Genomic DNA, 12177 nt, shown 5'->3' on the forward strand with positions numbered 1-12177 from the left:
TGAGGAGAGATAAGGAGGACGAAATAATGAAAGAGTGGAGGGAACAAAGTGATGAAAGTACAAAAAGGAAGAACATTTTGAATTTTACCTTATATGAAGAAAGCCACAATGGTAGGGTGTTGTGTGTGAGTGCTTTGCTATGTGGTTGCCAAGATGCTCAGTGTGGTTGCCAGGGCGTTGCTAGATGGTGGCTAGGGTGTTCTGGGTGGTTGCTAGGTGATTTCCAGGGAAAATTTGCACGCTTAAGTATTAGCATGTCTCTCTTGCATAATTTAAGGTATCATTCGTGTCTATTGCACAACTGTGTGGGACAAGTTACGTACCACAGATTAATATCGAGGTTAGGCGTTTGTTAAGATCCATAACCATAAGTATGAGCAATAAAGCACAACAGTCAGATTCTGGAAATTAATATCCTATTCATTTCTCCATAGGGAAGTTGATTATTAACAACAACAACTTATAAACTCAAACGACTAACTGCAAAGAGGTTGTTATTTTAGGATATTTTCTCCTGTTGAAGCCACCAGTCTGCATTATTAAAACATTATTAAAAAAACGTGTTTAATAGTGGAATTCCTGGTGAAGAACTACACTATTCATGATCCCGAAGAGAAAGATCCACCCATCAGAGAGTCAGGTTCCCTACAGTCTAACTCTGAACTACTTGTGTATTTGTATATATCTGAATATTTTGCAATAGAATTAAAATATACTGTTTCTATACTCATAATCAAGAACTTTAAATCATTAATTTTAAATAGTTCCATCATTTTTAATTTGATTACATCATTTGCAATGCTTCATTGGATTGTACAGTAGTTAATTCCCTCATAAAAGACGTTAAATCGAATTTTCAAATACTTTTTTGCTTCAAATTTAAGTTTCTAATCTTGGATTCCCCTTGGAGCTGTTTGGCTTGGTTTATGGCTTAGAACTAGAGGTAGACAAATATATATATATATACACACACACACGCGCACGCACACGCACATGAACACACACACACTAGAGCTGTCAGAATTAACGCGTTAACGCACACGATTAATTAAGAAAGTTTAACGCATTCATTTTTCTTAATCGCGATTAACGCATTTTCTGTTTATACAGCATGAACACTGGTGTGAAGGGTGGAAACTTTGTAATGTGTCCACCCGGAGTCATTACACTGATGCACACGCCACAGCGCCAGAGCCCTTCTACCAAGTAGAGCCTACAAGCTTAGCATAAAACAGCATAACGCGGCGATCCCATAGATATTCTATGGGCGGAACACGCTCTTAACACACTAGTTGACCGTTACGCTCTCTACTATGATAGAGCCGCGGAGGTTGTTATCTCAGTAAATAAAAGAATCTCTGAAAGAGCTTCCCTGTCAGTCATAAAATGATGGAGAAAGAACGTCTTAACACTATTTGATGTACAAAACAAGCCCAAACTGCTTTTGGGATTTTATTAATTTCTGGACTCTTGTAGCTGCAATGTCTGTGCCAGTCATAGTAAGGAAAGACTAAGAAATCTTTGATCTTTCTATAAATTGATTTTTAAAAACTATTGGCTGACTAATTGGTTATTAGCCTTTTCCACCACCTTAGTTATCGTATCAGCAAAATCCATTATCGGTCGTCATCTACTTAGAACTCTCTTATGAATGATTTTATAAAATCCCTATGGAATAATTAAATGGGAAAAATACTTCCAAAACCAAGACTTCTGAAAAAAGGGATGGGCACTGTTGTGCTCTTTAGTAATAGCAATAATTGCCTAGCATGCACCATAAGAAAGGAATGAGGTGGTTAATAAAACAAACATTACAAGACTACTGTCTGTAGCCCAGCTAGACAGACAGCAAAGGAACGTCTGAACACAAACTTCTGGCCGAAATCCTATGAGTAATCAAGAGACGTAAGCACAATCAAGTATGTGCGCCTTCAGCCTGCCGCATAAATGAGTGCACTTACAGGCCCACCGCCAATGCCCATATCTTGGGCAGCCAGCGGCATAAAGAAACGTTAACAGCAGTTAAATGTCCGTGTTAATAAGTTTCCCACTCAGATGTCACTGTCCTCATTCTCTCTACCCCTCATGAGTCTTCTTTGGCACATTATAGGAATAGTTCAACCAAAAATGGGAATTCACCTTAATTTTGTTCCATCCCAGTATTATTTATTTTGTTCCAACACAGTATTATTTTCTTTCTTACGCGAAACACAAAAGGAGATGTTTGTTTAGTTTAACTGAACACAAGCAACAATGATTTTTGAGAGCTACAGTACGGAAGAAGAGAGGATTATCACAGAAAAAATTACTTGAATTTTGGTCTGTTCATCACCCAAAGCTATTGCATTAGTTCAGAAGACTTGGAATATAGTGCACAAGTCATCTGGACCACTTTTATGATGCTTTTATTATGTTTTTTTTTTGTTGTTTTTTTTCATTTTGGAGCTTGACAGCTCATGTACCCTTTCACATTATATGGAAAAGATATTCTATCTTTTCCACAAGATTTCGTGTTTTACATAAAAAGTCATACAGGTTTGAAATAAAATGAGGGTGAGTTAATAATGACAATTTTCATTTTTGGGTGAACTATTCTTTTAAACTGACAGTTAAGCAGCGCCATAGTGCACATTTGATATTTACATACTTCCACTTACTGAAAACACATTAATGAATTTACAATTAGAACAAATGCCTATCTGCACCAATACAGAAACCAGGAAGAGTGGGACAAACCAGTTCACTCTGGTTCATCCTGCAGATTTTAGCATTACCTTCGGCTCACACTAAGGTTAGGGGTTAAACACACACACACATACATAAACACACTCTTTCCTCTGCTCAAGCAATGGTGAGTCATCACTCCACTCACGTCACTGACAGACAAAAACTCCCAAAGACAGACCAGCGTACGGCGGCCCCACACTACTCTTCCTCTTCAGATCCTTCCTCTCGGTGAAGCTCGTGCCAAACTTTAGCCGACTCTTGTTCCCCTTTGTGAAGGGAAAGGGATATTTGTCCCACAAAGACCTCAGCGCATCAACAGGAAGATTGTGTTAAGATGAACACTTAAATACTCCATTATGTCTGCTTGGGTTTATCAAATTACACTTTGCTTAACAATGTTAAGTCTAATAAAGCAAAAAGCCATATGAGTTTGTGCGTAACAGTGATTTTTATCACAATTAAAGTAAAAAAGAAAAAAAAAAGAGGTAAAATCACTGTAATGCACAGTCTTGATTGGATTATTCCAATAGAGCACAACAGATGGTTCCGGAAGCAATAAAATTCCATTAATTTTCTCCATTGGGGAATATTTAAAGATAACTTGCATACCTTTAAAGACAGACCTAGCATGAGCTCAGAGGTTGTTAATCAACAGTATATGTTTCAGTTTAAGCCATCAATCCACGTTACTTAATCTTTTTAATGCTGTTTGACCCTTTGGCAAGTATTTCGGACCAATCCGGTGTGATTACACTAGGCTGGGCTCAGAGGCGTACGATCAGACTAGTGTGATATACATTTGTGCTGCTGTTTGCCAGCAAAAAAAAGGACTAAAGCAGTTCTTAATGAACCAGCTGCTCTAATAGTCTTTTTCAACATCATAATATCTTTATTTTTTTTATATTACAAACATTCAAACAATCACTAAATAAAAGTTTAATGCTTTACCGTTGGAGCACACTGTTTTGATGCAGCGATGCGGCCATGTTTTCTGATGTCAAACAAAGAATACGTAAACCAGTTAGTGCACTCGAGCCTTCTCCCACTCCATCCGTCACTCATTCCCACCACTTTCAGTGCAAAAAAAGTGAAAAGGCTAGATTTTTAGAACCTATTATGCTTGACGAACTCAGAATCCCATGCTGCACTGCAGTGTATACAATATGACTGCGCGCATAGCTGGCTATCACGTTCAAAATCACATCGTTTCTATCATAATAAAGCATTATAAACATCTAAAAATCACATTATATGTTTGATAATATATAATCAGTTTTCCAGTACATCTGCTGTGATGTAATCTGTCCTCCAGTGCATCTGCTGTGAAGTGTAAGGTAAGATTTTTTTTAATTACAGCGGGCATTAAAGAATTCATGCTGGGAGATCTGTCCATACAGGAAAAACTCTCGTGGGAAAGGGTTAGAGTAAATTCTGGTGAAGAATTACACTACCCATTATCCTAATGAGAAACGATCCACCAATCAGAGAATCACGGCAGACAAAGTGCACCAAACGAGCTATGCAGTGACCGCTCACTCCCATGATGCATTGTGGAATGACGCAATCAAGACCATCTCCCTACACTCTCAAAGTATTTATTTATTTGCATATACCAGAGTATTTTGAAATAAAATTAAAATAAATTGTTTCTATACTTCGAATCAACAACTTAGACCGTTTCATTTGCCAAGCAATGTTGCAACTTGGTGTATTAATACAGACTATAGATGTGTGGTCAAAGGTGTACGTATATCGGCTATTTTACAACAGCTAAAATTGTGGCCCATCAAATCAGATTTTAGAGTTAGAACAATCCATTTTACACGTACCCTAACTAGGCGTGACAAGCTATTAAAGCTATTCAATGTAAATCCGAGTTTTTGTCATTACATTTTGTGGGTCGCGTAGTTTCTATTTTCATTGCATTGCACTTGGTAGACCCACCCACAATGTAATCTCATTGGTCCAAAATCATGTTCTACATAGTGGAATATTAAAGTGCACCTATTATGGTTTTTAAACGTGCCTAATTTTGTTTTAAAGGTCTCATACAATTGATTTACATGCATCCAAGGTCAAAAAACACTTTAATTTGCTCATAATTTAAATTGCAGCATTAACTTTTTTTCCCCAGTGTCAAAAATGACTCCAATGATCCATTCTAAAGGATTCATTCTAAACTCCTCCTTTCAGAGAGCCTACTCTACTCTGATTGGTCAGATGTCCCAGTCTGTTGTGATTGGTCCACCGCTTACAGCGCGTGTCGGAAAGGAAACGCCCACTACCATATCCGAGTTTCAGCTCCGTCTGAAAAAATGTCTGTTTTACCTTACCAATTTGAGCCCGAGTCCGATAGTGATACACCGGAAGATCAACCCGAACCACCATCGCAAGCATGACGAGAATAGGATGTTTCTCAGTGGTAAGTTTATATGTAGTTTGACAATAATGTGAGTTAGCCGGTTAGCAGAGGCTAACAGCTAACAGGCTAACAGTGTGCACTGGCTGTACATGTAAACAGACCAGAGGCGGGTTTTTTGTTACCAAATTACGTAGGTTAGTACAAGAAGTAAGTCTGGAATTACTAACGACTCATTTCAGGTGTTCAGAATCGGTTCTTTTTTTTGGGTGTCAATAACTCCATATTTCGTGCACTTTGATTTATGAAACTTTGCAGACTTTTTTACATTCACAAACAGCTATATAACACACTACATGAAAGGTAATATTTGAAAAACCATAATAGGTGCTCTTTAAACAAAGTATGTCTGAATGTCTGTGACTGTGTCACGCAAAATTTACTTTCAGCATGGACAGACAAATGCTGGTTAGAACACGTTTTAATTTTTTTGAGTTAGCGCTTGTTCTCATCTAAAACATATAGTGGCGTGGTACCTCTAGTGTCATCTTCATACAGGTGTCACATTTCAGGTTGTGCGTTCACCTGGCTTAAAATTGCGTAATTTAAATTAAAGGCTAAAACAGTGCTTGCCGTAACTAAAAAAAGAAACAAAACACACCCTTTCGATTGGTGGGTTTTTAGTCAAACGCTAATGCCCGATGATAACATCGATCTCATTTCAATGCAACCGGCCGCTTACTTTCACGAGTTCAAATCCCTGCCAAGCTAATCAGGCCCACTAGGAGCGGAACAATCAAGCTTACCACTTACAATGAACTGGATGCGATTGTTTTTCTAATCAATAGTTTCCAAAGGCACAGTAATCTTTCAATTACAGTCAGACTCCACTTGTTCCTATTGCAGCAACTGCCAATCAGGGAGGTTGGCAGTTTGCAGTGTGTTCGCACCGTCCCACACAATGGCAGCAAACAAAAGAGCTCCTCGCAGGCAAAGAGAGGGTGGAAGACATCTCATTGCAACCCCGCCGAGACCCGGAAAACACTAGCTGACTGTTGTGACTGAGCTTCCGACACATATGGCAATTAGACCCAACACTGGATGGCTCTCTTAGTGAATGTGGAAGTGTTGATTCAACTGGGGGGGATCTGCTTAGAGTCATGATGTAGTTGCGTGGGAAGTGATATCAGTGGAGGGATTGGACTGCATGTAGATGCAATGAAGCATTTATGGAGAACATACAGTAATCCAACACCTCACCCTCCTAACAACAAACGATGCAACAAGTAATTATTCTTCCCTCAATGAGATGATGCCTAGTGACAATATCACAGCCAGTCAGTTGTTTTTCGCCATTCCGACCAGGGCTGCATTGCTGTGAATTTTCGTAAAACGGATCTTTGTTGTAACTCTCCAATGACTTACGCTTTTTTTTTTTTTTTTTTTTTTTTTGCTCCTTTAGGGTTTTAAACTGGGAGCTAATAAAGCTTTTTATAAAGGCACACCTGGTTTTACACTACTGAGGCAGAAAATTAAAGCTGTATTTTTAAAAAAATAGATTAAAGAAAGAAAATTACAGCATAATTTACATTTAAAAGTGAGCATTTTGGGACAAAGAGTTTACATATTTTTATTTACATATTTTTAAAATAAAAAAGGTGTCTGCAAGTATTTAGGAACACAGCGTCTCACATCACAATCAATTAGGAGGTTTTATAGGTATTAATCAGCACTTTAACAGCAGTTAATAACCGGGTAAGTCTCAGAGTGGTAATTACAATCCTCTGAACTTGTGATTTGGGGAAAGTAAGACCACTTGTTCCTAGATGAATGTAATTACAAGTTAAATCACACAGAAATTCTTCAACACAAGAGGAAGCCAAGGAGGTCTTACCTGTGATACACTGAAACTGACCATCATCTCGCTGGATCGTGAAGGCCTCTCCTGGGTTTACTTGCACCAAGATTACCTGATGAGAACAAGAGACGCCATTAATGGAACAGTCTGTTTGAACCATTTCAAAACTCAGTACCCCAGATAAACATACTCCCTTATTCCGAAAATTCTGTAAACTAAAATAGAAGATGGGGTAAAATAAAATAAACAATTTCCAGCAGAAAGGAACAGCTTAAACCAGCCTAAGTGGGTTAAAAGATGGTCTAAGCTGGTCTGGTCAAGCAGGTGTTCAGCTGGTTTAGTTGGTCAGTCAGCTGGTCTCCCAGCCGCACTAGCTAAAAACACCTGGTCTAAGCTGGGACTGCGAGACCAGCTAAGACCAGCTCCAGCATTTTTTTAAGAAGCGTAGTGAACAGCATTTAAACTGGCCAACCTGTGAGGGCTCCATAAATAACATCTAAACTAAACTTCCTGCTGCCCTCATCTTGACCTAATCTAACATCAGCCGAATGGTCCACGTGGCTCAGTTTTATTCCAGACTAATATATCAAGCATTAAAGTGGCTACCGTGCAACACGGCACAAACATGCTGCTATTACCCTCATTTTACCATGGCTATACATAACTGGCAAGCAAATAGCTGAAAACGTACAAATCCACTTCTGAGGGCAGTAGAAAATAGAAAACATTTCTTGTTTACAAGCTATGACGCATGGGCTCTGTTTCCCAGAAAAGGAGGGCGAAAACTGGGAATACATTTGTTATTTTTTTGTTACTAAGTTGTTCACACCAGCCATCGGGTGGCGGCAATACACTGCTAATTCCAGGCCTTTCAAAAATAAAGCCTGATGGGAACATGTTTTGGTTTCTAGTGAGATCTTGTGAAATCAATAGAGACGTCAAAATGGATCTGTTATTGTCTTTGAGGTGCTCTAAACTCCTCCAGTTTTCAGATCAATGACTGTGGCTCAGTGGAGTTGTGTGTGAACCTGACATGCTTGAATTTCATTTAATGTTTCTACAATATCTCACACTCATAGACATCACAATTTATGTCAAAAGACAACTGCAAACAAAGAAAGACAAAAAAAAAAAGGTGGGATTCCAAATTGGAAAACTGTATTTTAAACTTGCACCAACATTCCAGATAGTTGCTGATGAGCTTAATTATTAGTGTAATTAATACCCAGATAACACACATACATCTGTGAGATGTCTGTTTTAGATCTTTTCATCTGGAAGGCATCACAATCTAATTAACATCTGCTTAACATCTTAAAAATATCAGTTACAAACATTCTAAATCATAAACGTCTCCTAAAGATCTGCTGAATCTTTTATTGACATCTGAGACTTTGTGTCATGCCTGGTTAGAACATGGTTTAAATGTTTTTACGAGTTAGCTTTTGTTCTCATCTAAAACATATCTAGTGGTGTGGTACCTCTACTGTCATCTTCATACAGGTGTCACATTTCAGGTTGTGTGTTCACCTGACTTAAAATTGCATAATTTAATTTTGATTCTTGATAAGGCTCAAAGAGTGCTTGCTGTAAAACAAAAAAATACTTCTTCCAGATGTAAACACATATTAAATAGGTGTCTGGGTGATGTACATGTGCTATCAGGGTAGTGATCTATCTAGATAGTAGTAGATAGTATCTAGGGACAAGAATATCATTGAGACTTGGCCCAGTAAGAAACCATCTAGCATCCACCCACAAAACCCTAGCATCATGGTGGCGACTTTTGCAGGAGCAAACACCACTCACATTTTCTTCATAAAAATTTAGAAATGCAGTTAATGAATAACGCATTAGTTGTTGTCACGCCATCAACACTATGTAAACTTCACATTTGTGCTTTGAACAGCTTTGGTAAGAAGGTGTCTGCCAAGTAATTAAATGTGAAAGTAAACAAAACAAACAAAGTGCTGGAAACTATTTGGCAAGAAATGTATCATTTATCAGTTAATTATAAAAAAACAAAAACATTCCTGCCAGCTTCTACTGCACAACAAAGAAGGGCAAGGCAGGAGTCCACTGTTCGATAAACCTGGTGCAATCGCTGACATTAGGTCACTCAAGGATGAATGATGGTGAAGTGGAGAGGACAACAACACTGGCTGTGACGTCCAAACCCACGTCACCGGTATGGGTCTCAAATCAGATGGAGAGGTAGGCTCTGCTCATCAGAGTACCACTTGTTCAATGAGTCAGTCTTCCATTGAGCTTTTGTTAAAGCACCACTGATGACACATCTGTCTCAGAGATGAGCGGGAGAACTGATCTATTTCAGCAGAGAAGGGGTCCTGATCTGAAAGACTCTAGCAGGAAGTCATTTGACTGGCTGGTTGTAAAATATACACACCCTTGCTCGGCTCTAGATGGTCCTTCACTCCCGAGCGCTCCGTGATTATGTGTTCCTCATGAGAGGATACGGAACGGGGTGAGTCACATCGAAGACGCAGATGAACCATGATTAATGTCATATTGAGAGCATCGAGAAGTGCAATTTGCTATCAGTCAACAGGTAGAACAAACACAGGGAAATTTCAAAGTCCACAAAATGTCGTAGTTCCATTCTAAAACAGTCAATATGACATAAGACAAATACTAAACCAAAACTTAATGCCCACGCAAGAAACAAAAATGTTTGCTTTTCTATGATAACACCATCGCAAAGGAAAAATTTGGTGGTCTAAAGACTATTCAGTGAAACAGACCAGAATGTGTCGAAGAGAGTTTAGTTTCAGGTGCCAATTGTAAGCAGAACTGTAAATCTTTTTCTCAAAAGTGTTAAACTCTCAAAGCCTACAAGTAAAACAGTGCAAATAATGTGCCATGCCAAGAGTAACAGGAACACTCAGCTCTCGCTTCAGCCGAGGGTAAAGAACTGACAGTCCTTCCAGACGTAAAAACCAACTGAACGCAAGGACCTCGACCCCAACCACAAATCAACTGTGATCAGCTTTCTAATGCCTCATTTTTAAAATCCAACAGCAGCAGTCTCAATCAAGAACCATAAGCAAATAACGCCATATGAGAAGACACAAACTTAAAACTAGCACTGCGTTCTTTTTACCAGCATGCATCTTGCAGGAAATAAACTTGGTTGCAAGCGCGTTTCATTTACCTCAGACTTGTAGTTGAAGTCACAGTTATAGCGTCTAAACTCCCACAGCTTGGGGCTCCAACTAAAGGTCTCCCCTAGCACAGCCATCCTCTGTACTCTGTACCGTCTCACACTCTGTGTCCATTCATGAGTGCCACTGAGACACACCAGCTATCCCTGTGGCTAGCACACACACACACACTCGAGCATGTTCTCGAGCTGCGGCGAAGGGCGAAGCGTGAGCAACAGTGCACGCAGCAATGGGGGTGGTCGAGGGAGGACTTATTGAATTAGGTTTAAGCAGCTACATGCTGTTGCGTTCATGTGTGTGCGCATTTCCTTGCGTGTGTGAGCGTGCAATTACTCCTTTGTTCTGCAGCACAGCTGGTTATCTCCCCCCTCCCCTCTGTCTCTGTGTTACAGCTCTCCGTCTCTCCTGCACTGCATTATTGACACATTCTCCAAGTTCCGTTCCCTGGCAGCATGCAGTTGAGATGTCATGCACATGTCTGTGTTAGAAAAGACTGAATCTTGACTTACTGTAGCACGCATCTCCCTCTCATCCAGCAAAGGCTGCTTCAACGGGCTGACAGATTGTTTTTAAGAAATCTGGTATCTGGTACCCTCCCTGCACTTTGGGTGTCCGAGCCACCCTTCTTCCGGCTTTCACCCAGTGCTCATGAGATTGCCAGGGCTGCACGGTGTGTTCGACACATGGGTGCCCGTGTGAACTCTTCAACCCCCTAAGCAGAACCCCAGCAAGAGGAAGGGGTAGAGGTCTCGCCTAAGTGCACAAATTGGAAGCGGCTCACAAGATAACAGGAGCGTAGCCCATGTTTGCGCTTTCTCTCTTTCTTTTTTATCTCTCCTCCTGTTCTCTCAGCAGTAGATGGATGACTCGCTCACTCTCCTCTCCCTTGCTGGCTTCAACTCTGCCTCACCACCACCGCCAGTCTCCACGGCAACCCCTTCAACAAATAAGCCCTGGCGGTGTCTGCAGCTTGCCACCAATGAGGAGGACAGCTAATCGCCCATGCGACGCTCACAGGGGGGAGGAGGAGAATGAAAGGAGTGAGGTAGGAAGGCCACGGACGAGTGGACGCAATTGCTCTGTCCTCCAAGGGTTTGTAATTCTCACTTCTTCCTCTGTGCCATACTGGTGTAGACTCGTGACTATCTGATCTTTGGCGACCATATGCACATGAGAGCAAGTGAATATGGATGTCATCCAGACTTTTTAAAACACCCCTTCTGGTGGTGCCAAGTACTGTAGCAGCATATATCTAGCAATTAAAAATAAGGGTAAGGGTCCTCAAGTTATCATCGACTTCTTTGTTGTGCGTTTTGCTTTGGTAGCAACGTTAGTAAAGGGGGCACTGAGTGACACATGCTCATTCACCAACTGACACCAATTCACCAACTCAAATCCCTTCCCTCCTCTGTCTCTCGTTCTTTCTATTCTTCATTCACACAACGATGTTGTTTCTACTAATACCGTGATTGATGTTCAAGGAGATGAGGTTGATGAAGCACAACAGCTTCTCTTATGTTGAGGAGCACCTTAGCCCTCACTTCTATTAGTGCAGTGTGCTTTGGTCCTCTGGTTGAAGGAGGCAGAATGGTAGGGAAGTATAAACAGCAGGTATAAACACAGGAAAATACTAACCTACCTGTTTCCATTTGGAAATGATCAATTAAGCCTAAGCCTGTTTTGTATAGTAGACCACACAGGAAGGGGGAAAATGTTTCTTTGATAACAGAAAACATGAACACCAAGTCCTAGGGCAAGAAAACTGCCTCTTATGATGGGAATTGCACTGAGCCAAGACTTTCATACAGTGCTGATCCCAAAGCTTATATGGCTCTTTATTTAGCAGTTCTCAAATACCTTAACGGAGTGATAACAGTCAAAACCAGACCATTAGACCAAGAGATTTGCTTTCCTCAAAGCCAATAAGGAACAGTACCTTGTAGGGTTGTGCAAAACGACTTCAAGATCATATCACTCAAAATCAAATAGTCGACTAGTGGCTCAAGATGTTCACCACACGCCACCATATAGGCACCAAATGCAGCATTTCA

The 12177-nt window shown here is 40.3% G+C and overlaps 1 protein-coding gene across 6 annotated transcripts in view; it reads right to left on the minus strand.

Annotated features, from left to right (window-relative positions):
- The window catches only part of fndc3a (fibronectin type III domain containing 3A), a 134025-nt gene that overhangs the window by 73725 nt on the left and 48123 nt on the right, over positions 1-12177 (minus strand). For 3 of the 6 annotated variants that reach the window (XM_051664879.1, XM_051664878.1, XM_051664882.1), the window contains one exon: positions 6981-7056. In XM_051664879.1, the coding sequence (XP_051520839.1) occupies positions 6981-7056 (76 nt within the window). Of the gene's footprint in view, positions 1-6980; positions 7057-10116; positions 10351-10635; positions 10676-12177 lie in introns of those variants that run through there. The other 3 variants (XM_051664881.1, XM_051664880.1, XM_051664883.1) reach the window with 3 other exon arrangements.

This window comes from Myxocyprinus asiaticus, chromosome 31, assembly GCF_019703515.2.
Source record: "Myxocyprinus asiaticus isolate MX2 ecotype Aquarium Trade chromosome 31, UBuf_Myxa_2, whole genome shotgun sequence".
Lineage (NCBI taxonomy): Eukaryota > Metazoa > Chordata > Actinopteri > Cypriniformes > Catostomidae > Myxocyprinus > Myxocyprinus asiaticus.